At 37.6% G+C, this 25,345-nt stretch overlaps 1 protein-coding gene across 2 annotated transcripts; it reads left to right on the plus strand.

Annotated features, from left to right (window-relative positions):
- Nucleotides 1-2,777: 2,777 nt before the first annotated feature.
- MORF4L1 (mortality factor 4 like 1) lies at nt 2,778-25,251 on the plus strand. 2 transcript variants are annotated; one of them, XM_036842450.1, is made up of 13 exons: nt 2,879-3,006; nt 7,435-7,481; nt 9,204-9,271; nt 12,197-12,313; nt 13,845-13,931; nt 14,732-14,812; nt 17,728-17,753; nt 18,236-18,324; nt 19,343-19,444; nt 20,607-20,695; nt 22,553-22,725; nt 23,004-23,088; nt 24,497-24,848. In XM_036842450.1, the coding sequence occupies exons 1-13, from the start codon at nt 2,967-2,969 to the stop codon at nt 24,579-24,581; spliced, it is 1,089 nt and encodes a 362-aa protein (XP_036698345.1). In that variant the 5' UTR covers nt 2,879-2,966; the 3' UTR covers nt 24,582-24,848. The 2 variants fall into 2 exon arrangements, with proteins under 2 accessions (XP_036698346.1, XP_036698345.1); XM_036842451.1 differs by lacking the exon at nt 12,197-12,313 and having other exon boundaries at nt 2,778-3,006; nt 24,497-25,251.
- Nucleotides 25,252-25,345: the final 94 nt, after the last annotated feature.

Here is a 25,345-nt window from a genome sequence, read left to right on the forward strand (position 1 = left end):
AGAGGCCCGCGCACCGCGATGAAGAGTGGCCCCCACTTGCTGCAGCTAGAGGAAGCCCTCGCACAGAAACGAAGACCTAACACAGCCAATAAATAAATAAATAAATAAATAAATAAATAAATAAAATACACGAATCTTAAAAAAAACAAAAAAAACCCCAAAAAACCCCAAGTTTTTAGAGACTGATAATACCATGTTTGGCATGGATGCGGGAAAACAGGCCCTCTCTTTAATTGTTGGTTGAAATGTAAGTTGATGAAGCCTTTAATAAGTTTAAAATGCCCACAGTCTTTGACTCAGTAATTCTACATCTAGGGACCTAAAAATATAAAAACAATGGGCACAAAGGTTTAGTTTGAAAGACATACGTTTCTAACAGTATGAAAAACTGAAAGCAACCTAAATGTCCAGCAAGAATCAAGGTTAGATAAATGTGGTCTATTTATACTGCAGTATGTCTCCAACAATTAAAAATGTGAGATGGACACATAATTAATTGGAGTGACCTCTAAGCCATATTATGAAGTAAAAAAAGAAGACACAGAACAATATATACAGTCCATTTATGGTAAAAGGAAAAACAATTAGGGAGCATACGAAAATGTCCATGCAAAATGATGGGGAAGTAAATGAGGGAAAATAGAAGGATTCCTCAAGTTTTGCCCTGTATTTTATACCTCTGAATTGTTGCATCATGTACAACTCAAATATTCAGATATTACTTGCATAATTAAAACATAAATGCAGGGCTTCCCTGGTGGCGCAGTGGTTGAGAATCTGCCTGCCAATGCAGGGGACACGGGTTCGAGCCCTGGTCTGGGAAGATCCCACATGCCACGGAGCAACTGGGCCCGTGAGCCACAATTACTGAGCCTGCGCGTCTGGAGCCTGTGCTCCGCAACAAGAGAGGCCGCGATGGTGAGAGGCCCGCGCACCGCGATGAAGAGTGGTCCCCACTTGCCGCAACTAGAGAAGGCCCTCGCACAGAAACGAAGACTCAACACAGTCATAAATAAATAAATAAATAAATAAAAGAACGTGAATTTCTTTAAAAAAAAAAAAAAAAACATAAATGCAAAAAAATTAATATAAATGGAGAAAGAACACAATGAGGGTGCTAGGATAAAGAAACTGCAAGGATACTCAAACAACTTATAATAGTAGTACCTTTGTGGGGGAAGGAGCAGATGAGGGACTGAAGTGGGAAAGGGACTTCTCACTTATCTTCACTTTTTTTTTGTTGTTGTTGTTAAAGCTTCATGCACGCTAACTGATTCTTATCCTCAGAATAAGCCAATGAGGTACATTTTGCAGATAAGGAAAGGGCATAGAGAGATTAGCCAAGCAGTCCAATTTTTTTTGTTTTTGTTTTCTTTCTTTTTTTTTTTTCTGCACTGCACAGCATGCAGGATCTCAGTTCCCCGACCACAGATCCAACCGGAGTCTTAACCACTGGAGAGCCAGGGAAGTCTCGCTATCTCCAGTTTTATATTAAAATTATTTTGAATTATTGAATTTTGAATTATTTTAAAATATTCTGTATTCAAAACGTTAAAAGAAGTATAGTTCAGAGTTTTGGTGTGGTGATGGGGTCACAAAGAGGCCCTTGCCCCTTTCTTTGATATTCTAAGAAGTGGAACAGACCAGATGCTGTGCAGACAAGTGGAGTGATGGTTCTTTGTGGGTTTCTGTGGTCAAAGAAGGGCTTGTGTTCAGGCAAGACTGAAGGAGAAACTGGAGTCAGATAAATGGAGAGGGGTCTGGAATTCATGGGGTGCATAGCATGCTCAGGGGAGGGTTTAGAAAAGGCATGCAGACAAGCACAAAGCCTGGAGGACGGTGGGGGACTGTTTGTGGAAGGACTTCAAATGCCAAGCTAAGGACTTCGGGATCCATCATCCTTAACGTTTGCTGAGCGCCATTTCACTGTTCAGCGCCGCACTAAGCCTTTCCATGCAAGTCTCACAGTAAACCGATGGAAAGGTGGTCTTATTCTCCCCATTTTGCAGGTGAGCAAACTACAGACTTTTTGAACAGGGGAAACGACACGAGGAAATTCGTTTAAACCGTGTGTGTACTCAATAACAGTTCAAAGACATCAGGTGACCAAAAAGTGCACACATAGGGCAGGTGCAGAACCCCAGCGTGGGTATTACTTGGTATTATCCACGGTGGCCTCTTTGGGCGGCGGGCAGAAGTCCATCACCCAAAAAGCCAGAGCTCGCCCCCCAAGCCTGCCTAGTGTCTCCCTCTCCGTCCTCATTTCCGCAGGACCCAGGCTGGAGAAGGGGAGGAGCAGGACCCGACAGATGGCCGTCAGTCCCACCAAATAAACTGTCAGTGAGCTTACTAAACAACGAAACTTCTAGACGCAGACTCCACTGCCTACCCCCATTCTGGCCAGATTGCTGGCCGTGAAACTTTTCTAGGCGGAAACTACTCGAGATGCTACTGAAAGTAGGCTTCAGGAAGCAGCCTTTTCTCTCAGGCCATTTCAAAGCCCACATCATTGTGGCCCTGTACTGCCCGTGGGCCTCCGCAACTGGGCCTCTCCCATTCTTAAGGTGAGGCACTGCCTTCCCTCGCCCTCGCTCCAACAAACAAGCAAAATCAAATCCAGGCTTTAAAAACCCCAGGCGGTCCCGGGGTGGGGGATGGGAAGAGGCCGCCGCCCCTCCCCCACACCGCGGCGCCTTAAGCGCCCGGGAACTACCAATCCCGGCGTGCCCCGGGAGCGGGGCGGGCGCAGGGGCGCGTGCGCGGAGAGCAGCCGTTGGCTGGAGCGGCGGCTGCGCGGGTCGCGATGCTGTGAGGTCTGTGGCAGCTGGCAAATCGGGCCCAGGATGTAGAGTTGGCGGTGGCTGACGGCGCGTCTGACGCGCAGTTGGGTGGGGTAGAGAGTAGGGGGCGGTAGTCGGGGGTGGTGGGAGAAGGAGGAGGCGGCGGCGGCGGCGAATTACTTATAAATGGCGCCGAAGCAGGACCCGAAGCCTAAATTCCAGGAGGGTGAGTTTGAGTTCCTGGGGAGAAGGCATCTATCGGCGCAGGAGAGGGAGGCGGGCTCGGGGTGGTTGAGGTGTGGGGGTCGGGGGTGGCAAGGGCTGCGCCCGGAGGAGGCGGCGGACAGGGCTTTGTGCGGGGAAAGCGCATTGCGGCGGGTTATTTCGGTGCGTCATGAGGCGAAAATACCTTGTGAAGCGAAAGCGTTAGGCAGGCGTTAGAGTGGCAGAGGGAGCCGTTGCCGCGTGGCAAAGCTTTAGCGTAGCGTTTGTTCCGAGGAAGAGGGCGCGGAGAAAGTAGCCTATTGTAGGGAGGCGACGGGCGCGCCATGGCGGCCGTTAGGGGAAGTGATGTGGCGTGGGGGAGGGGAGGCAGCGGCGGCGGTTTCGGGCGCCGGCGCGGAGCACCCCGGCCGCGTGGGCGGCCAACGCCTGGCGCTCTGGGGCGGCCTCGAGCCCGTAGGTGGTCGCGCTCGGTGGAGCCGCCGGGCTGCGGCTGGGGGGAGGGGGCGGTGGGCTTCGCGTCTCGGGGCGGGAGAACTGCGTTGTAAAATGGCTGCTGCAAGATGGCCGCGCCATCATGGCCGCCGGCGCCTGGGTTCCCGGCTCCCGGCCGCCGACGCCGCTTTAGGGCAGATACAGCGCCCCCTTCTTCGCTCGCTGCCGCGCGGGAACCGGTTCCCCGACGCTTACCCCAGGGAGGTGGGTGGGAACTGGAGAGAAAAAGCGCGAGCGTCTGGGTCGGCTTTGTGTTGCTGGCAGGCGTCTCTTTGCTTACCGAAAAGCCGAGTGCCAACATCCTATGGGGATGTGACTGCGCTCTTGCTGTGCGGTTGCTTGTAAAACAATAAATAAAAGCTACCTGAACGCGGTATTATGTTTTCACTTATAAGTCCCATTGCCTTGCTGTTACCTTTTAAGTACAGCAGTTGTTTGAGTAATTGCAGCAATATTTGATTAACTGATTTTAAAGTTGAGTTTTTATTGTCTTTGATCGATATGTCTTGGCCGACGGTAGAACCTGATTTCCAGTGGAAGACAGCTCTTTAATTTTCACAATTAACGTATCTAATAATTTATATTAAAGTGGAGGTTTAGGAGTAAACTAAAATGGAAGTAAAATTCTGTGAGGCAAGCAAGAACACTTTAAAATTCCCTTTCATTATTATGGATGTGTTAGTTACCGTAGATGTCGAGACGTCTGCAAAAAATTGTTGTAGCGATTTTCAAACTTTAATGTGCGTTAGTCATTTACACAAAACCCAAGTATATTGTAACTATGGAATGTTTAAGACGTTTCTAAGCGTGTTTCTGCTATAACTGACTCTTAATACCTGCTTTCTCTCACGCTGAGAAGCTGTGTGACTACCTTCTATGGATTGCCTTTTTTTTTTAAACCAGATATTTTGGAGCAGGGATTCTTAATCTAGGGTCAGTGTTTATAATTCAGAAGATCCGTGAACTTGGACGGGAAAAAGTTTTGGTTTCTGTTGTCTAACTAAAATTGAGTATTTTTCAGTTGTGAATGTTAGGACTCCTCCCCCACAAAACAAGCAAAGCAAACAAAGAAACAAAAAACCACAGTAGTATTAGCTGTATGTTTTCATGTCCCAGCATTACAGTGGTGGGAGATACATTGAGATGTAATGTATGCTCGTCATTATTTCAGAGTTGTGGTAGTTATTGGATCAGTGGCTAAATGTTTATATCCATTAAGGAGCTCATATAAAACCATAGAACGTGATATTTTAAATGTTTTGGTAACTATTTCAATACAGTTGGTTTCTTTTGTAATACTGTTTTACGTGTTTGTAGAAAAATTCTGGGAATAGGCCCAAAGGCTTAACCAGACTGTGAAGGGTCCATGGCACAAAAAATTAATCCCCACTGTAGGATATCAAAGGAAGATCACCCAAGTGTGGGACAGTTAAGGTTGGCTTTCTGGAGGAAGTGCTTTAGTTCTAAACTAGAGGGATGGTAAGAGTGATAACAGCGAAGGAGAATCCATGTGCTGCTATAGTGGTGAATTAGAGAAGAGTATGAACCAGTGTATCTGTAAGGTTTTGAAAGCTACCCAAGAGTCTCTGCACTTACCATTACCATCACTTTCCAGACATGTTTTCTACTCTTGTGTCAAAGTTGTAACCATCTTTAAGAAATTATAATTATTTATAAGACATTTTCAGAGAATATTTTATAAGGAAAAACGAATATTCTGTTGGAACTCACAGAATTATATTAAAACACTGCAGAAGAATTGAGCTTCTGTAATGGTGGAAATACGAATGATCAGAAACAGTTTTTTTTCTAAATGGTTCTTTTAAATTTGAAAGTTTTTATTTAATAATGGTGCAACATGTTATAAGCAGTTTTTAAGCACAGTGACTGTTTTTGCACTCGACTTGGTCTTCCACTTGAAATGTTAAAGCATAAGGTAAAGAAAGCTATTGGGCAACTAGCCCATTGTCAGGGAGAGGACTCTTGGCTTGTTAGGAGACTGACTGATGCTGGAATTTGAGTAATGTTCCCAGTAAGCAAACCAGTGGGAGGATGGGGAATTGGAATCTCATCACCCTTGGAATTTGAGAGCATTGGGCAAGATTACCTTTGTAGTTTGATACCAGAAAGGATTAAGAGTGAAGAAAGATTTTTAAAAAATATCTGAGACTGTGGTTTGCTCCTTCCCCAATTAACAGTCTTTCCACTTCCATGAAAAAAATAGGCATTTGTTATCCTGGGTCATGCTCTTCAACTTACTGTATATTTTTTCAACAGGATATTAGGGCCAGGTAGCTAGAATGGAGGTCAAAGGGTCTTAGTCTCAGTGCAGTTGTCTTTGGAGGCAGCAGCCAAAAGGAGGGAGAGGGGAGTGAGGCCATTTTCAGGGTGCCTTTAAAGAGTACCTGGAGAGTTAAATTTAGGTACACAGGTCTGATCTTTGGTGCAGCTGTTTAGGCCCTATATCTTATCTATATCCCCATGGTCTCGTTCTTGTCCACAGTATTCAGCAGTGGCTCCAGCCTAGCTTTCTCTTGCGAGCCAGACATGTACTCAACTGCTTACTAGATGGCTCCAGTTTGGATGTCATGTAGCCACTGTAACTTATTCCAAAATTGATCAGAAACCCCTCCCTCCATTTCCTTTTCTCATTAATGCTCCCACCATGCTGGAAGTCAGTTTAAAGTGTTTCTACTTTGGCTTAGCTGTCCTCCTCACTGCTTTTGATTCATACCTATTTCTGTTCTTATCCCTGACAGTTGGGAGAAGTCTTTGGTCTCCTTGTTTCTAGTCTCCACTTTTTCTGCATAGGCCTAGTAGCCTCAGGCAGTGGTTCCTCAAAGTGGACCACTGCACAGAATTTGTCATGTTTCTTCTATGCTTTGGTACCAGTTGCTTTCCTCAGCATGGGCCCTTCCCTGTGACCTTCCCAAGTAGCTCATCAGTCACTCTTCTTACTGCTTATGAAGATAGTTAAAATAGGAAATCCAGTAAATTGTGCAAAACTTTGGTTACATGTCAGTGTCACCTATACTGCCTTGTAGTCTCTTCAGAAATGAGCTAGTAGGCTATTTTAATTTAATTTTAGAGTTGAAAGAGCTGACTGTGTTGGTACTTTTGTTACCTCTGGGCCTGTTGAAACCAAGTGGACCGAAAATAATGTGAGACGTGTATTTTTTCTACAATCGAATGATATTTTAAGGTACTGCCAGGAATTGCCTGCCTGATTTGTCTGATGAGCAGGGGTGTCTTCCACATCTTATTCCAGTCCCTAACATTTTATTTAGTCTTGCAAGTCTTAATGGTAGATTCAACAGAGAGTGTAAGTTCGAAAGGTTAGAATTGTCTGGGTTTTTTTCTTTTTTTTTTTTTTTTTCTTTTTCCCATTGAAGCAGCCCAACACCCAGAACATCATTGAACACACTAAAGGCATGAACATAGTGGGACCTCTTTTTTTAAAAAAACACCTGTATCTGATGCACATTGAAATTTTTATGTAGAGTTTTTCTTAGTTTAATCAGTTTAAGACGGTTGGAAGCAGAGAAGGAATAGGTAGAGCATAAGGTCCTAAACTTAAAGTGTCTTTAAATCCCACATGTATCAGTACATTGAAAAATAAACCAATTCTGCCAGTAGATAATTACAGTAGATTTAATTTGTTTAGCAGGTGATAGATGATTTGATGATTTTAATAGATTGATATCCTGATTGCTTTTTGTTTACATCAGATGCTAAGGTGTTTTTGTTGTATTGAAGTTTGATCTGAAGTGTTGATGGATACATTGCCTTACCCACTTGCCTACTTTTTTGAGGAATACTATGGTACAAGTGTGATGGCTCTCCATCACAACCAGATGTGCATATTCTTATATATGAAGAGAAATCACAACTAACCCAGTACTTTTTTTGTGTGTGTGTGTGTTTTTTACTTCTACAGGTGAGAGAGTGCTGTGCTTCCATGGGCCTCTTCTTTATGAAGCAAAGGTATTAAACTTGTTTTCTCTTGAAAAGTTGGCTGAAATTACTGGTTGGATAATATCAGTTTTCAATGGTTGGTAGCTTTAGTGAGAGCTACCTTTTTCATAGATTTTCATAGATTCATAGTTCCTCATCTTCTCTTTATGGGTGACTTACTGCTTTCTTAGTAGGTCTTACAAACCATTGCTGTCTTGCCATTCATCTTACTGAGCTGCTAAAGGTCCAGTAGTTGGAAAGAGCATTTGAGGGGAAAGATAGAAAATTGACTATTAATGGGAGCAAAATAGCATTTTGTAGTTAATGACTTGTGAGAAAATACTGGCAAAGTTAACTTAATTTGCAAATATAATGTGCTGAGTAAGCACTGAGTAGTTACGTTAAAGGTAAAAACTAACATTTAAAATGAGTACATTTAACTTACTTGTTGGATTGTTTGGCAAAGTTTGAATTGGGGGGGGGTTCCCTTTCCCTTTTCTCTGTATCAGTGTTGTGCTCAGGTAATAACTGATTTTTCCATTTAGCCAAAAATAAGTGGGATGATGCATTACGAAGTCAAAGGTGTTCTTAGTATTTTGTTTCTGGTAACTTTTTTAGCACAAATATTTAAGATGTGTCAACTTCTTTTACAGTGGTAGTTTTTTAAAAAAATGAACAGTATGCTGAGCAGTATAATATTTAGTTAAAGGTAATTTCTACGTATGTTCTTGGTAAATAGTTTATGTCTCTGAAAATAAGACTGTAAAGTGTCAGTGTGACTAACCATTTTCACTACTTTTTACTTATTTTGAATACATAGTGGATGTATGTTTTTAAAGTTCTAAAATGGCTGAAACTGGATTCATGGAGATGGTCAAGAACTTTTTGTGTGTGTACGTATATCTTAATGGTTTAATACTGCTGCAGCTTATAGTATATTTTAAGTCCTGTTTGTCATTTATATCCTTGAATGTTATTTTTGTTGTATCAGTTTCTGGCAAACTCTACTGGACTGGCAGATTTTTCTGCTCTGGCAGCAGAAACACTCCAGTGAACAATTTTAAATGGTGATTGAAATAGCTTAAATAAACTATTGTGGTTCTCTTGATTTGCATCTGATAAAAACTTAAATCCAGACAGTCCTCACTTTTTCATAGTTAATGACTTCCCCTAATGATTCAATCCAATTTGTTTGGCTGCTTTTAAGAAGAACACAAGATGTTTTTCATCTGTCACCTTGCTAGTTGCTGATAATCTGCAGCAGAACAGCTATTGCCTTGTGTAAGCTAATGAAATTTTTTAATGATTCAAATTATTCAAAATTATTTTAAATTTTTTTAAAAGAGTTTAATTCTTGAGCTGAATTTATTTTTGAAATAAATGTAGCTTTTGGCTAGTTGGACTTTGAGAAAACACAAATACAGTTTTCATTAGCTGTTCTTGGATAGCTTATCTAGCCCATTGATTTAAGGTTTTAGGGGGACCTTTTGTGCTTATGGTTCTTCAGATTTGTTGGACTGACTCCAACAAATTTTATGACTCTTTGGCAGTTTTATAACTCTGAATACCTAAGTAGTCTGAAGGCTTAAATAATGTTCTTTTAAAGAGTTGCATCTTATTATGTTCATTTTGGCCACCAGAGAGTTTAAGTGTAGAGTTTGTCTTCGAAAGATTGGATACTTGAAAATTATCCAGGTAGTCTTTTTTATTTCCTTCAGTATTTCTAAGTGAACTTTTTCTTTTTTATTTCAGTGTGTAAAGGTTGCCATAAAGGATAAACAAGTGAAATACTTTATACATTACAGTGGTTGGAATAAAAAGTGAGTATTAGATCTTTAAAAGCAATGTTTTATTTATAATTAACAAGGTAGCTTTGTGTCGTAGACTGATACAAGCATATGCTTCTTAATTCTTGCAGTTTTAATGTAAATACATGTTGAGGCAGAGGTGAACCATTTGTAGTGTGATGAAAATAGAATAGAAATTAGGGTATACAGCCTTTTTTTTTTTTTTGCTGCACTGCGCAGCATGTGGGATCTTAGCTTAGTTCCCTGACCAGGGATCAAACCCACGCCGCCTGCACTGGAAGCTTGGAGTCTTAACCACTGGACCGCCAGGGAAGTCCCCTACAGCCATTTTATTTTACATTCTTTGGAGTATTTCTGTGTTCCGGTATAATGTCTAATAATAATTAGTCAGCCCAACTATTTTCTGGTTTTGGTACATTTTAGGACAGCTTGAGTTTTTTGCCTTAACACAAACTTAGTGACTACATACGGTATTTCAAGCAGTTATACTCAAAGCTAGTTGGGTTTTTCTACCTAGAAAAGGGGGGAGAAAGAAAAAGATTGCCTGATTTGGAAGTATTAACCAGCTCATGTTTTGAACTTCGGAAGCATAATTAAATGCTAACAAAGTGAATTCATGTGGTTCACTTTTTAGCATATGACTTAACAGAGGTACAGAAATTTAGTTACAGAACCTAATTTTGCACCCCAAAGAGTTAAACTTTTTTTTCTTTTTTAGAAGTGATATTGATGTTGCTGGGAGTGGACAGTGGTTATAGATTGAACACATTCTAGAATGTTTAGCCATTGGAGCTCTTTGTCAGTGATGGGTCTTTCTTCTTGGGGCCCATAAATATCACATTTGATAATTTAATTCATTTTTGGTGCTTGTAATTGAATAGCCTATAATTTTTACTATGAGAGGATTTTAATTTTACTAATGGTGTTTTGTTCTTCAAAAATAGTACTGCCAGAAAGTGTAGTTCTTGAGGAGTTGTTTTCTAGCAGATTTTAAAGCTTTGTGTCACCTTAGCCATACTCTGGTAGCTGGCTCTCCAAGTGAGCGCTGCCATCTGATTTGATGAATACTCTTGCTTTGGAAGGAGCTTTTCTCCTTGACATTTACTGACCCTGTGACTTTGGTCTTCTTTCATACAGTCCCATAGCCAGGTGGCCAACCCAGTTAGTTTTATTTATTAGAAAATTTTATCACAAAATGGTTTTAGCTAAGAAGAAATACCAGACCCTTACTTTTTCTTCCATTAGTATGATTGTAGGTGGAGATGTAAAATGTGTAAAAGCGCATTCAACAAATGATTTTTTCCCAGTTAATGATAATTAAAATATTTATAATAATGATATGTTGGTAATACAGTAACTCAGAGTGACCCTATGGGCTTTTAATCCTTTGGTCTTAATAGAAGTAAGCGTCTATGATTTTAAATGGGATTTCAGGTTTAATGCTAAATTGAGTCTAATATCCAGGAGAGTTTATCTTCTGGATCCCAGTGTAGTTTATGGCTTTTTCTTCCCTGTTAAAAAAATGAAGTGTTTAAAACTGTATGTCAGCCTTTTATTAGACTTAATATGTTATATATCAATATTCTGTTAACATCAGGTAAAGTTGAGAGTATATCAAGATATAAAGAGAATCTCAGTTCACTATAGGAAATAGAATATCTTATTTATGCATATCATGTATGGGAAGTCTATCCAGGAAATTAAAGAAAAGCAAATAGCAAATTCATGGAATAGGTCTGCCCCCATCCCCGTGCACACTTTAAGTGTTTTAGGATTTCATCTTAATAACAGTGAAGACCACTTTTGTGCTTAATTCTTTCATGTATAATATTTTCTGTAAAATTACATGCACGTATGTACAGTGTGAAGACTGGGTTTTAAGTGGCATTTGTAGCTTATAAGAAATTGTGGAAATACATAAAATGCTTGCATTTTCTGATAGTATTGCTTGAAAATAAACCTTTGTTTCCTTTGTTATGTTATCTAGTAACACAAATAAATGATAGGGTACATAGTTTTTTTGGTTTTTTGTTTGTCTCATTTTATATATTACTCCTTGTAAAAAAAATTAAGGAAAAAATGCACTAAATATTGGAGATCTTTATATCTTTGTAGACGTATTGAGGAATATTAACAAGGATGTGTTTTTTGTAGTTGTTCTGGTGTATAGATAAATATACGGAATTTTGAAATTTTTTATCTTTAATAATTATTTAGAGAAGCCTTTAAATCCATACAGAAAGGAGGAGGAGTTGCTCAAATACCCAGCAAGTATGTTATGTTTTTATTTAGTGCTGTGTAAGTAGTGCCATGGGTCATTGTGACTTTGGGAATTAATGACAAGCTACCTTTAGAAAATTCTGAAATTCTTTTATGCTTGAGCTATATGTAAAAATTTCTGGATATTTGGCCTTCAGTTACTACCCTAGTAGTGGTGTTCTTCAGAGCAAAAGATGTCATTTCATTTTCCTGTGGTTCAGCAAGGGTTTTCAGCTCCTGACATGTGAAGGAAACTCAAGAATTGGTTTTTAGATCAAGGTCCTTATTTAGATGCATTTTATATCGGAAGGAATTTGCAAGGTTCTAAAATGGAACTTTGTGGTAAATAAAAATTTGCTAGCTCCCTTTAATTTAGAGAGAATTGGAACAGATACAAGAATAAGATCCTCATTTTGAGTACAGTTTATAGGATACTGTACTTTCAGAAAAGCATACAACAAAAGCCCAGTCTCCAAACTGGAATTTTCTTAAACTTCAGTAAATGTATACTTTTTCAAAAGCACAATAGATAGTAAGATATTTCTAAATTTTCAAAAACCTTATTGGAATTTGTTGACACAGACATTTAAGTATTATATTTGTAAATAAATCTTAAAGCTTAAGCTAAATTCTACACCTAGTTACTGAGATTACTTTGTACTATGCTGTCTGTATCAGAAGTGCTGTGAGGCCCAGGCGCTCTGAAAAAACTTTGAAGACACGTGAGGATATTGTAGCACTTTTTCCTGTTCCTGAAGGAGCTCCCTCAGTACACCACCCCCTCCTGACCTCTAGGTAAATGCATGTTTTAAAGTTTTCTCTAGGAGATCATGTTGAGGGTTGCTTTTTATTTTTTATTCTTGTTTTGGCTGTTTTACATAAGAGGTCAAAGGTGGGAAATTATTAAGTAAAAGACTTTGAGGATACATCTCTTTGTGTCACTAAAGGAGCTCCATCAGCAGGAGGAAAAAATTTGCACAAAAAGTTCAGCATTTCCCTAAGAAATACCTTATCTTTGTTTTCCCTTTTGGAAAAAAAGCCACATCAGAAATCCTGTTCTGAACAACAAGGTCCTACTATAGCACAGGGAACTATATTCAGTGTCCTATGATAAACTATAATGGAAAAGAATATGAAAGGAATGTAAATATACGTATTATTGAATCACTTTGCTGTATAGTAGAAATTAACACAACATTGTAAATCAACTATACATCAATAAAATAAAATTTTTAAAAAAGATCTTGTTTTGAAGGAGCTTTTCTAAGTGCCAGAAGGCCTTAGCAACGGATATTTTAAGAGAGTGGTTGGTTCTGTCTTTTGATGTTTAGAACACCAAGAATGGTTTTGCCTCGAAAGTTGGTGTATTCGTTTGTGAGTGAGTGATAACCATTGTAACACTTCAATTTACAGTCTTAGTTGAGCTGATCTAGATGGTATTCCGTATTGTAGACCTCCTAATATGTTTCTGACAGACCTTGAGTGTTTATTTTTTTTGTCACTCTCAAGTGTTTTATATGTATTATTTAATTCTCATAACAATCCTATGAGATAGGTACTATTATCCTCATTTTACAGGTGAAACTAAGGCACAGAGAGTTCTGTAATTCTGTATCACAGGTAACCAGCCAGTTAGTTTCAGTTCTTTAAGAAGTCAGCTTCTTATGGATTCCTGTGCCTCATTTTTTTTTGGAATTAAAGTTCTTTTAGGTACCTTTATTCTGTAAGGATAGTTGCTTAGGGGCTCTTATGTTAAATGCCATGCTTTTATGCCATTTTAAAAAACAATTTGAATAATCTGTTTTTGGACTCGCAGTTTAGATTTGGAATGTTGCTTCTGAGAATATGTTTATTGCCTTTTTAAAAAAATCTTTCATTTATTTATTCTTTGGCTGCACTGGGTCTTAGTTGCGGCACATGGGCTCTTTCATTGTGGCATGCGGGCTTCTCTAATTGTGCGTGGGCTCTGTAGTTGCAGCATGTGGGCTCTCTAGTTGTGGCGCACGGCTCAGTGGTTCTGGTGTGCAGACTTAGTTGCCTTGTGGCATGTGGGATCTTAGTTCCCTGACCAGGGATAGAACCTGCATCCCCTCCATTGGAAGGTGGGTTCTTAACTACTGGACCACCAGAGAAGTCCCTTTACTGCCTTTTTACAGAACAGATTTTCACTTTAGTTGAGAATGAATTTGTAATGCCAGTTCGTGAAATTAGTCCAGAGAAGTCCAAAGTCTTGCCTCTTGTATTTCTAAAAAAAGATAATTGGAGGACAGAGTCTGAGTAATAACGAAATAGTTTTGAATGATATTTTAATTTTTCTCTTTTTCAGTTGGGATGAATGGGTTCCAGAAAGCAGAGTACTCAAATACGTGGACACCAATTTGCAGAAACAACGAGAACTTCAAAAAGCCAATCAGTAAGTTTGTTTTGCAACATGAATATGAGGAGAAATGCCTGTAAGTTAATTTTTAGGAATGAAATCCACAATGGAAATCATGTTGGCTGCCTGCCTTTAAAATGATCCTTGGGACCTGTCAGCTGCTGTGATATGACTCTGACTTCAAGTGATCAGAAAAGCCTTTCCTGGGGAAAGGAAGTAGCATACATGTCATTTCTGGAGTCTGTCCTTAGAGGTAGGTAGAAAACAGAGCAGGATGTTGTTGGAAATTTCTGAAGTTGCAAACTCATTGTTACGGTCTTATCTTCTGGGCTGTTTGGAAGGTACACTTGGTGGGGGAGGAATAAGAAAGGGGGGGCGGTCCCCATTGTTATTCACCTCTGAAAGCACATTGAGAAAAGGAACCCTGAAAGACTGTGTGGTCTATAGGGTAATTGTTTTAATTTCAAAACTGAAATATTAAGAAAATGGAAATGATAAAATGGGATCAGATTAAAAAACATTGGGATTGGTGAATTTCAAAACAAATGGAATTTTCAGTTATAGGAGAATCTATTGTCACTTTTTACTACATTTATTTTAATTTTCATAAGTATAGAAGAGTCGAATCTTAGGGCTTTTTACTGTTCTTTCTTGAATTGATTTTTGTAAATACATTATCTCTCTGTTGAACTTGTTAAATAAAAACTTTGTACCACAATATGTATAGGCTCAGGACTTCAATTTGAATATAAATTTCAAAATGGAATCAAGTGATTAATTTATTTTTCCACGTAAATACTCATTTTAAGATGATATTATTGAAATTATTTTTGAAGGGAGCAGTATGCAGAGGGGAAGATGAGAGGGGCTGCCCCTGGAAAGAAGACTTCTGGTCTGCAACAGAAAAATGTTGAAGTGTAAGAAGCTCTGTCTTTGTTTTAATTTTACATGCTGTTTGTGAAACTCAAACTTGACACACATTGTCTTCTGTTAGGATTTATTGAAAATGAAAACTGGAACATTGTTGTGATTGGAAAAATGCCAATGAGAACCCCCTTGGTGTTGGGTTGCTGAAAATACCTGTTAATTACATACTGATTCCTTAATTACATACTGAGTCCTTAGCAGTTTTTCTCCCCCCACCTTTCCTTTATTTAGTAAAGGGATATTTCCTTTATGTAGTAAAATGTACATAACATGAAAATTTACCACTTAACTCTTTTAAGTGTACAATTGGGTGACATTAAGTACATTCACAACCCTCCTTCTTTTAAAAATTATTTATTTATTTATTTACTTACTTATTTACTTACCGCACCAGGCGGCATGTGGGATCTTAGTTCCCTAACCAGGGATGAAACCTGCTCCCACTGCAGTGGAAGTGTGAAGTTTTAACAGCTGGACCACCAGGGAAGTCCCTTACAGTGCTTCTTTTAAGTTGTATTAAATATGTATACATGTAATGTGTTTTCTTTTACAAGTATAGTGTTGAATTATCAGGACACAAATTTTGAGATTTGGGGGACAGATTGGCTTTTTCAGTAGTGCTAAATATGTGTATTAGTTTTAATTCCCCTTTTGAAACCCATGGTAACTGTGTGAGATGTTAAGGTTTCAAATCATCCCCCCTCCTCTCAACCCCCAAGAAAAAACCATTCCTTGTTAACTCTTAAGATTTAGAACATCTTGGTAATAAGCCTATGTGTGCAAGTCATATGCATACACACATTGGTGTAATAAGTTTATGTACCCGAAATCCAGTGTGGGAATGGTAGCTTAATAAAAGAACATAAAGAATCATAATTTTTATTAAAAGATCATTTTTTCTTGCCACTTGAATATTTTAAGAACAGATAGGTTTAATGAGTGGTCCGTCACGTGCTTCTTTTCAAAGGATCAAAAGTAACATGCTGTAAAATATTTATTTAAGAGAAGTATGTTTTTCCTTGAGATTATATTCTGTTGCTTTTAGACCTAACTAGTCTGACTTTACTATCTAAAAATTAGGTGATAAGTAATGAAGGTAACGATGCATTTTGAAATGTTTGGGGTTTTAACCTTTTTGGGTGAGTCTTTCTTTTTCTCAAGGAGTCTTCCTTTTAATGGGAACATGACACTTTGATAAGATTGTAATCTGAGTACTTAGGAAGGCATCATGTAATTTTAAGTATTGCTTTGCCCTGGTAGAATAGAAGATCTATTTTAAAATAAAAATACTGAGTAATTAAACCTGGAGATTTATTTATTTTTCTTTCATTTTGATTTGAGGTTTTGATACAATTTTTAATATTTAATGTTTAGTTTTATACCTTACACCATTTTTAGTGTTTGGTAATTGTTCTGTAGCTTTCTCTGAATATACATAAACATGTATGCATCTGGTTGGAAAATATGAGAACCAGATTTACCTTTACTTTGTTGACATCTAGGTCCTTAAGGTTGGGCGTTTCTTCTTTATAAACTAATAGTGAATATACGTGAATTTTGTTAGTGCTTTGGCTTCCAAGCATACTTTGGTTGTTCGTTATTTAGTGGAATGACTTTTCTCAAGAATGACTTTGGGCTTCAGTAATTCTTTCAAATACATTGACTCTAACAGTTCATATTTTGATTATAACATTTAGTCCTGAGGCTTAGAAATAGGAAGTCAGACAACACCAGCAGTTTATTTATTGTATGAAATCCGTTGCGTACTTGGAGAAAGTAGCTTGCATGTTTAATTAATACAAGCAAGAAGGTTAAAGCAGGAGTCTTTACCACTGGTATTCATTGAAGTGTAGTTTATAGATCTTTAGAGTTGAGATCAGTTGTCAGTATTTTTTCTTTAATTCTTTGGTATAGACTGGGTAAGAAAGGAGTGTAAGGGCTCTTGGCTTCTCTAGGTCCGCCCATGTTCTTGACATGTAAAAGTTCATGGTTTAATCTGACTCAGAAATACTGTCCAACAAATATTAGTGTTACAGAAGTTAACCTTAGAGAAGGAGGGAAAAACCTGTAATTTCAGATGGCCAGATTTTTGTGTTTATAACCAACATAAGTTAATTTTGAGTCATGAGATGAACCCCAAGCTCTAAATTAAATGAATACAGGTAGTTAACATTTGTATTAAAGCTGTAGAAAAGTAAAAATATTCAGGTGTTCTGTTATGGTCCCTCCAGGCATAATCTGTAATCATGGGCTTTGTAAACTGTTTTCCTTGTATCCCAGAAATAATTATGTATAAAATCGAAGTTAGTAATTTACTCTTTGTTAGTGTGTATATAAATGAACATGAATTAAGTTGCTATTAGAGATGATAACCAAGACATTAACTTTGTTCTACGAATGGGAGAACAGAGTGTGTGGTGTTGTAGTGGAGGGAATATAGTTCAGAGACGAAATAAAGTGAAAGAATTTGGACCAGTGAGAGTGGAGTAATGGATTGGTCTGAAACATACAAATCTAAAATCAAATTATGCTGGTACTAAAGTAATTGGGAGAAAATGTTTTAACCTTTGGAGCTTTTTTTTGTGTTTGTGGAACTAATAATCTCACGAGGTGTATTTTTATCACTTAACATGCTATAAACTTACAAACGAATAATATAACCCTGGAAGGAAGTCTCCTGATGTGGTTTTGGTTTGGTTTTCTAGTATGTGGATTTAGCCAACTATCAGTAAAAGTCCTTGTGTCTGAGTAGTGAATGAGAATATGTACGAAATAAGATCGCGGCCTGATCTTAGCAAACAAGGCAGTATTTCTCTATGAACTTATAACCTGGTAGGAATTTAAACAGAGGCAGTTTTACTAGCAATAATTATTTATCTTTTTTCTTTTTCTTCCTTCCTTTCAGGAAAACAAAAAAGAACAAACAGAAAAGTAAGAATATTAACTTTGTTTAAATTATTTTGCCTTTTATAACATTTGCATTTTGAATTCACTGTTAAATTTTTAAAGTTATGAAGTTTTAGAGTAAGCTTATGTTGATGGTCTCAAATATGAATCACAGCAATGTTAGAGTTAGGTACATAGTAGTAGAGAACTCATACTCTTTCTACCATGGAGAAGCCTGTAAGCGTTTATTATTTTCATGTTACTTAATGACTGATCCTGAGACAATAACATTTTAAAAATAAATGTAAGATGGTAATATTACTAAATGTCGCTTTGTACTAGATGTTTGGTAGAGCTGTTTATAAAAGTTATATTTTTGGTAGGAATATGATTCTTTAATGTAGATTTAAGTAAAATCAATGTAATGGAAAAGTCAAAAGAGGGTATGTCATGAAACTAGTTTCCTTAACAGAGTTTCTCATTTATTAAGCTAAAAATACCCCTTCCTGGCCCCCAAATTTTTACAGCACCTGGAAATGGAGATGGTGGCAGTACAAGTGAGACACCTCAGCCTCCTCGCAAGAAAAGGGCCCGCGTAGATCCTACTGTTGAAAATGTGAGTTTTTCCTTAAGTTTATGAATACATAGCATGTTAGAATTTTTAATCTTGTCATTTTACAACACAGTAAAAGTCATAGAACTTTGAGTGTCTCAAAAGCATTGCTAACATGGTTAACTACTGAAGTGAAAATACTCCCCTTTTTTGGATAAAAAGGATATATTTGTATACATCTTTATTTCACTTGTAGCACTAGATATGTTCCTGCTAGATTTTACCCCCAGCTCATCATCAGATGTTCATTGTAAAGCTCTGTGTTCATGTACAACACTAAATATTTCTTTGGTATTAGACTGAATAGACTTAGCTAGGTCACATTAAATGGTTTAGTGTGTCCCAAGATGATTTAGTAAACCCACAAAAAATGCCAAGAAAGCCTATCAGTTCCACATGTATGTGTGGGTACAATAGTTTAGGATTCTTACATAAGTGAATAAAATGTCTTATTTCTAATTTATTATATTTATAATTTCCAAACTTATGAATTTGAAAATAAGGGTTTTAAAATTTTAACCAATGTCGTTTACATTTCTGAAGCTGAGGTTAAAACAGTGGTATGTTCTAAAAATTAAGTATTTTTAGGCAGTTATTGAAGACAAATTAGAAGATAGTACATTTAATTTTCTGTATTAAATTTTAAGATAGTCGTGTTTGGGCTAGTCTTTGGAGGTATGACTATTCAAAATCAATAAATTTGAAAATACTAAGTTAAAATGCATTAAGTTGGAGTGGTCATTTATAGAGGAAAAGGAAATTTGCTAAAGAATATTTGCTTTCACATGAAAAGACATTGAATGGACTATCAAGAATAAGATTCTTTTTTCCCAGGAGTTAGCTATATGATCTTTCCATTTATCAGTTTTGAAATGACAATTCCAGCAGTCCATTTGAGTAAATCATTAATTTATACCCAGAGGCTCTAAAGGTTCAGAAAAGCCTTTAGAAAACACTTTTGGAGCTGTTACGCAGCAAGAAAGGACAGATGTTTAATACTCTTGCTTTTTTTTCTGTTTAGGAGGAAACATTCATGAACAGAGTTGAAGTTAAAGTAAAGATTCCTGAAGAACTAAAACCATGGCTTGTTGATGACTGGGACTTAATTACCCGGCAAAAACAGGTAACTTGAAAGCTACACAGATTGTAATCTATATGATATGTTCTTGCTAGTGTAAAAAAATTTTTTCTAAAGAAAAGGTTGTAGACTTGAATATTGAAAGTATGACTGATGAGTATTTTAATTCAGGGACTGAATAATTTGATCATCAGAAAGGACTTAGGAATAAAACGAAGTACATATATAAAAGTCCATGAGTTTATAATGAATTTTTTTTAAAGGTCAAGATAACTCATTGTTGGCGGTTGCTAGGGCAGGAACACATTATTCTGAAAATCCATAAAAACAAGCATGTATTTCCTGTCTTACTATCATTGAAAATGGGATATTGTCTCATATGTGGCTGCTAATGGAATGTAATAGGAAGCACACAATACTGCCTGCAAGGTATTTGTGACCTCTAAAAAGAACGTGAATCTGACAAGATCCTAGGTCTAATTACTTGTGTACAGGAGATAGGGACATTATGAGGTATGTATGTAACATCACAAGGGTAGTCATCAAAGTCCAGAATGAGGCACTCTACAGGACAAAAGAACCAATTTCTAAAATAGCACAAGCAGGGGTAGGGGAGAAGTGGGGACTGTGTGAGGATTATGAAACTTCATAGACATCAGTCATATACCGTACAGTATGTGGACTTCGTTTGATTCTTGATTTGCCTCTGGACCTAAACTGCTAGGTTTAGCTTAGTTCTACCACTTACTGAGTTGGGGCAAGTTACCCAGCCTTTTTGTGTTTTAGTGTTTACATTTAGTGGAATAATGGGTCCCAACCTCATAGTATTGATGTAAGGATGAAGAGAATATTCAGGTAAGTGCTTCAGACAGGGTCTGGCACGTAATACTGTACAACACATGATGACTTGATAATATCACAGAGGTAAATTTATGTGCAAGTGTATTCCATATATAGTAATAGTGTAATGTGTGCAATAGATTGAGTCTTCAGAGCTGTGCTGTCCAGTATGGCAACCACTAGCCACTTTTGGCTATTGAAATTAAATAAAATTAAATTTTTAGTTAGTCACATTAGCCATGCTTTAAGTGCCCTTTTCTATTTTGTAATACTATTAGGTCATCTTTTATTGCGTTAAAGCTTTTCTAGTATACTTTTCCTTTGAAAAAGAGGATATTAGTATTCAAGTGTATTTTTGTTTTCATAGCTCTTTTATCTTCCTGCCAAGAAGAATGTGGATTCCATTCTAGAGGATTATGCAAATTACAAGAAATCTCGAGGAAACACAGATAATAAGTAAGAATATACATATCTTTGAAGTATACCCAAAGACACTTCAAACATTATTTCTAAATAAATTATCTGAAACGTGTACTTTAAAACAATACCATCAGGGGCTTCCCTGGTGGCGCAGTGGTTAAGAATACGCCTGCCAATGCAGGGGACACGGGTTTGATCCCTGGTCTGCGAAGATCCCACGTGCCACGGAGCAACTAAGCCCGTGCACCACAACTGCTGAGCCTGCGCTCTAGAGCCCGTGAGCCACAACTACTGAAGCCTGCGCGCCTAGAGCCCTGTGCTCCGCAATAAGAGAAGCCACCGCAATGAGAAGCCCGCACACCACAACGAAGGGTAGGCCCTGCTCGCCTCAACTAGAGAAAGCCCACACGCAGCAACGAAGACACGACGCAGCCAAAAATAAAAATAGAATAAATAAATTTTAAAAAAAATACCATCAGAAACTAGTAAAATAGAATTTCATTGTTTTAGGGGCTTTGGCTGGCAAATTTTTTTTTTTCTTTTTTGAATCTTATTTTTTATACAGCAGGTTCTTACTAGTTATCTATTTTATACATACTAGTGTATATATGTCAATTGCAATCTCCCAATTCATCCCACCCCTGCCACTTCTTCCCCCTTGGTATCCATACGTTTGTTCTCTACATATGTGTCTCTCTTTCTGCCCTGCAAACCGGTTCATCTGTACTGTCTTTCTAGGTTCCACATACATGCGTTAATATATAACATTTGTTTTTCTCTTTCTTTTTTTTTTTAAAATAAATTTATTTATTTATTTTTGGCTGTGTTGGGTCTTCGTTTCTGTGCGAGGGCTTTCTCTAGTTGTGGCGAGCAGGGGCCACTCTTCATCGCGGTGCAAGGGCCTCTCACTATCACGGCCTCTCTTGTTGCGGAGCACAGGCTCCAGACGCGCAGGCTCAGTAGTTGTGGCTCACGGGCCCAGTTGCTCCGCGGCATGTGGGATCTTCCCAGACCAGGGCTCGAACCCGCGTCCCCTGCATTGGCAGGCAGATTCTCAACCACTGTGCCACCAGGGAAGCCCTGTTTTTCTCTTTCTGACTGACTTCACTCTGTATGACAGTCTCTAGATCCATCCACGTCTCTACAAATGACTCAATTTCTCTCTTTTTTATGGCTGAGTAATATTCCATTGTATATATGTACCACGTCCTCTATCCATTTGTCTGTTGATGAGGCATTTAGGTTGCTTCCATGACCTGGCTATTGTAAATAATGCTGCAATGAACATTGGGGTCCATGTGTCTTTGAATTATGGTTTTCTCTGGGTATATGCCCAGTAGTGGGATTGCTGGATCATATGGTAGTTCTATTTTTAGTTTAGTTTTTTAAGGAACCTCCATACCATACTGTTCTCCATAGTGGCTGTATCAATTTACATTCCCACCAACAGTGCAAGAGGGTTCCATTTTCTCCACACCCTCTCCAGCATTTGTTGTTTGTAGATTTTCTGATGATGTCCATTCTAACTGGTGTGAGGTGATAACCTCACTGTAGTTTGGTAAACATTTTCTTAAAGGGCCAGATAAGTAAATGTTGCAGGTAAAATTCGAAGCCATATGTAAGTACCTATATAACCATTTAAAATACAACTATCCGAAGATGTGAAAACCATCCCTAGCCTGAGGGCTATAGTTTGCTCACCACTGGTCTGTTTTTGGAATTGATTTCTTGCCTTCTTATTAAATCTCTGTTTTAAAAATCTGTTCAGTAGAGGCTCAGGGTCATTAATTTAACCTTTTAATTCGTTACCCTTATGTTGGTTGACTTAATCTTCATCTCTCAATTCCTTGCAGTGACCTACTTTGAAGGTAAATATTTTTATTCATTTATCAGGGAGTATGCTGTTAATGAAGTTGTGGCAGGGATCAAGGAATACTTCAATGTAATGTTGGGCACTCAGCTGCTCTACAAATTTGAGAGACCACAGTATGCTGAAATCCTCGCAGATCACCCAGATGCGCCCATGTCCCAGGTGTATGGAGCGCCACATCTACTGAGATTATTTGGTAATACTGCCATTTAGAAAACAATTTTCCTTTTTTTCCTCTGAGCCTTTGTTTTTGTCTTTCCTAATTTATATCAAGGGGTAACATAAAATAACATTCAAAAATAATGATTTAATTCCAATTTGAACTTTTATTTAATATAGTAAAATCCAAAGTCAGTTTCTAAAATCATATACTTTAAAGGAATCAGTGATTGTTGCGTTTGCTCATGTAATTAAAATACATGCTTATAGTGCTACCTTGGATGTAACTTTGACTAAATTCTTTTGTTTAAATAGTACGTATTGGAGCAATGTTGGCCTATACACCTCTGGATGAGAAGAGCCTTGCTTTATTACTGAATTATCTTCATGATTTCCTAAAGTAAGTCTAAAAATTAATGCTTGAAATTAAAAACATGAATTAGTCTAGTGTACTGAAAATTACTCTGTGATAGATTGACACTATATAGATATTATTATAAAACTAAAGTAAACAGAACAATGTGTGGTATTGGTACAAGAGTAGATACATTGTTAATGGAACAATTTAAGTGCAAATGTAAGCTCTTAAAGATGAAGGGAATATATGTTACACATACATGTTAAAGGGCTGGTATCTTTAACACCAGAGTTCTTAATATGAAAAAGATGAACAAACCAGTGAAAAGTAGACATTGGATATTCACAGAAATGTCAGTAAAAAGGCCATTAAAATATGTTTAACATAATTAAAATACCTCTTGTCGATTGGCTTATATTTTTGGAGAAATGGAGGAAAGGGCAATCCTCGTTTTTACAGCTTTTTGGAGGGCATTTTGGCAATGCATATAAAATTTTTTAATGTGCTTTTACCCTTTGACCAGACAGTTACGCTTCTGGGAACTTATCCTGTAGAAATACTTGAATGCACAAAGATTTCCAAGCATGTTTATTGCATTAAAAAAAATGGTGAAGAATTTTAAACTGTTATTAATAGATGAGGTGGGTCTAAATATACGAATCAAGAAAGATGTCCATGTTGTGTCAGTTTCAAAAAAATAAATTGCAGTAGAGTATGGTATGATTCCTCTCGTTTGTAGAAACACTTTGAATCTTTGGAATAGATTTGGAAAAATAAGGATCATACTTAACAGTGAGTTGTTTCTTGGGCATAGTTTTGGGAGAGAAGGAGTTTTCCTTTGCTACTTTATATAGTTCTGTGTTTGAATTTTCTTAAAATGGCACCGTGTATTTTATAATAATTTTAAAACCAACGTGAACCTGGGAATCTAATCAACTTTATAGTCTTTGCTTTACCAATGATGAATTAACATCCTTTCTCTACCCCCACTTCTTTATGAAATGAAAGTGCTCTACTACTTGACATTTCAGGTCCCTTTGATTTTTATGTGGTTAATTCCAAGTTTAAACTTGAGAATTACTGGTCAATTTCTGAATCTATATTTAATATGATGGATTTCAGAGAGCTAACGAAAACACCTAGATGTTATTCTTTTAGGCTAACAACACCTGTTTCTTAAAGGTAGTCCAAGTGCTCAGGTTGGTATTCTGGTGACTCCTGTTCTTCGCTTATTTGAAATAAGGGGAGTAACTCTGGGCTTTCATCCTTTTTTGTGTTGTTGTCTGGTATATAACCCTATTTACCTGAGTTATAATTACATAGTTTTACTGTGAGGTTGTGATTATTTTAGTATATTTTAAAGTGCTTTGTGTGGCTTCTGTATATAATTGAGAAGAGATTAGTATCAAAATATTCTTTTTCATGCTTGTAATGAATATTTCATTTTTAGATACCTGGCAAAGAACTCTGCAACTTTGTTTAGTGCCAGCGATTATGAAGTGGCTCCTCCTGAGTACCATCGGAAAGCTGTGTGAGGCGCTTATACTCACTCTTGTTTGGATCTCTGTAAACACATTTTTGTTTCTTAGTCCTTCTCTTGTACAAATGATGTACTTTGGAAATGTTAGTGTATAACAGAAGTGATGTTTGTTTTCTGTTTGATTTTAAACAGAAAATAAAAGGGGTTACAGCTCCTTTTTTCTTTTCTTTTTTTTTTTTTTTTTTTCATTTCAAAGTTGCTACCAGTGTATTCAATGATGGACAACAGAGAGACGTACTGTAGAGTGTTTTATTGCTTAGTTGACAAAGCTGCTTTTGAATGCTGGTGGTTCTATTCCTTTGACACTACGCACTTTTATAATATGTGTTAATGCTATATGACAAAATGCTCTGATTCCTAGTGCCAAAGGTTCAATTCAGTGTGTATAACTGAACACACTCGTCCATTTGTGCTCCCCCCTTTTTTTTATGGTGCTTACAGTAAAGAGCCCATCCTTTGCAAGTCATCCATGTTGTTCCTTAGGCATTTTATCTTTGCTCAGATTGTCAAAGAATGGTGGCTTGTTTCATGGTTTTTGTATTTGTGTCTAATGCACGTTTTAACATGATAGACGCAATGCATTGTGTAGCTACAGTTTTCTGGAAAAGTCAATCTTTTAGAAATTGTTTTTCAGATCTTCAATAAATTTTTTCTTTAAATTTCAAGGAGCAGTGTGCTTGTGTGGATGCCTTACAAAACGTTTGTATATTGTGTATTCCTTCTTGTATTTAGACAGTGATTTTTCAGGTGAGTGATTTT

The sequence above is a fragment of the Balaenoptera musculus genome, chromosome 2, assembly GCF_009873245.2.
Source record: "Balaenoptera musculus isolate JJ_BM4_2016_0621 chromosome 2, mBalMus1.pri.v3, whole genome shotgun sequence".
In the NCBI taxonomy this organism is placed as follows: Eukaryota; Metazoa; Chordata; class Mammalia; order Artiodactyla; family Balaenopteridae; genus Balaenoptera; species Balaenoptera musculus.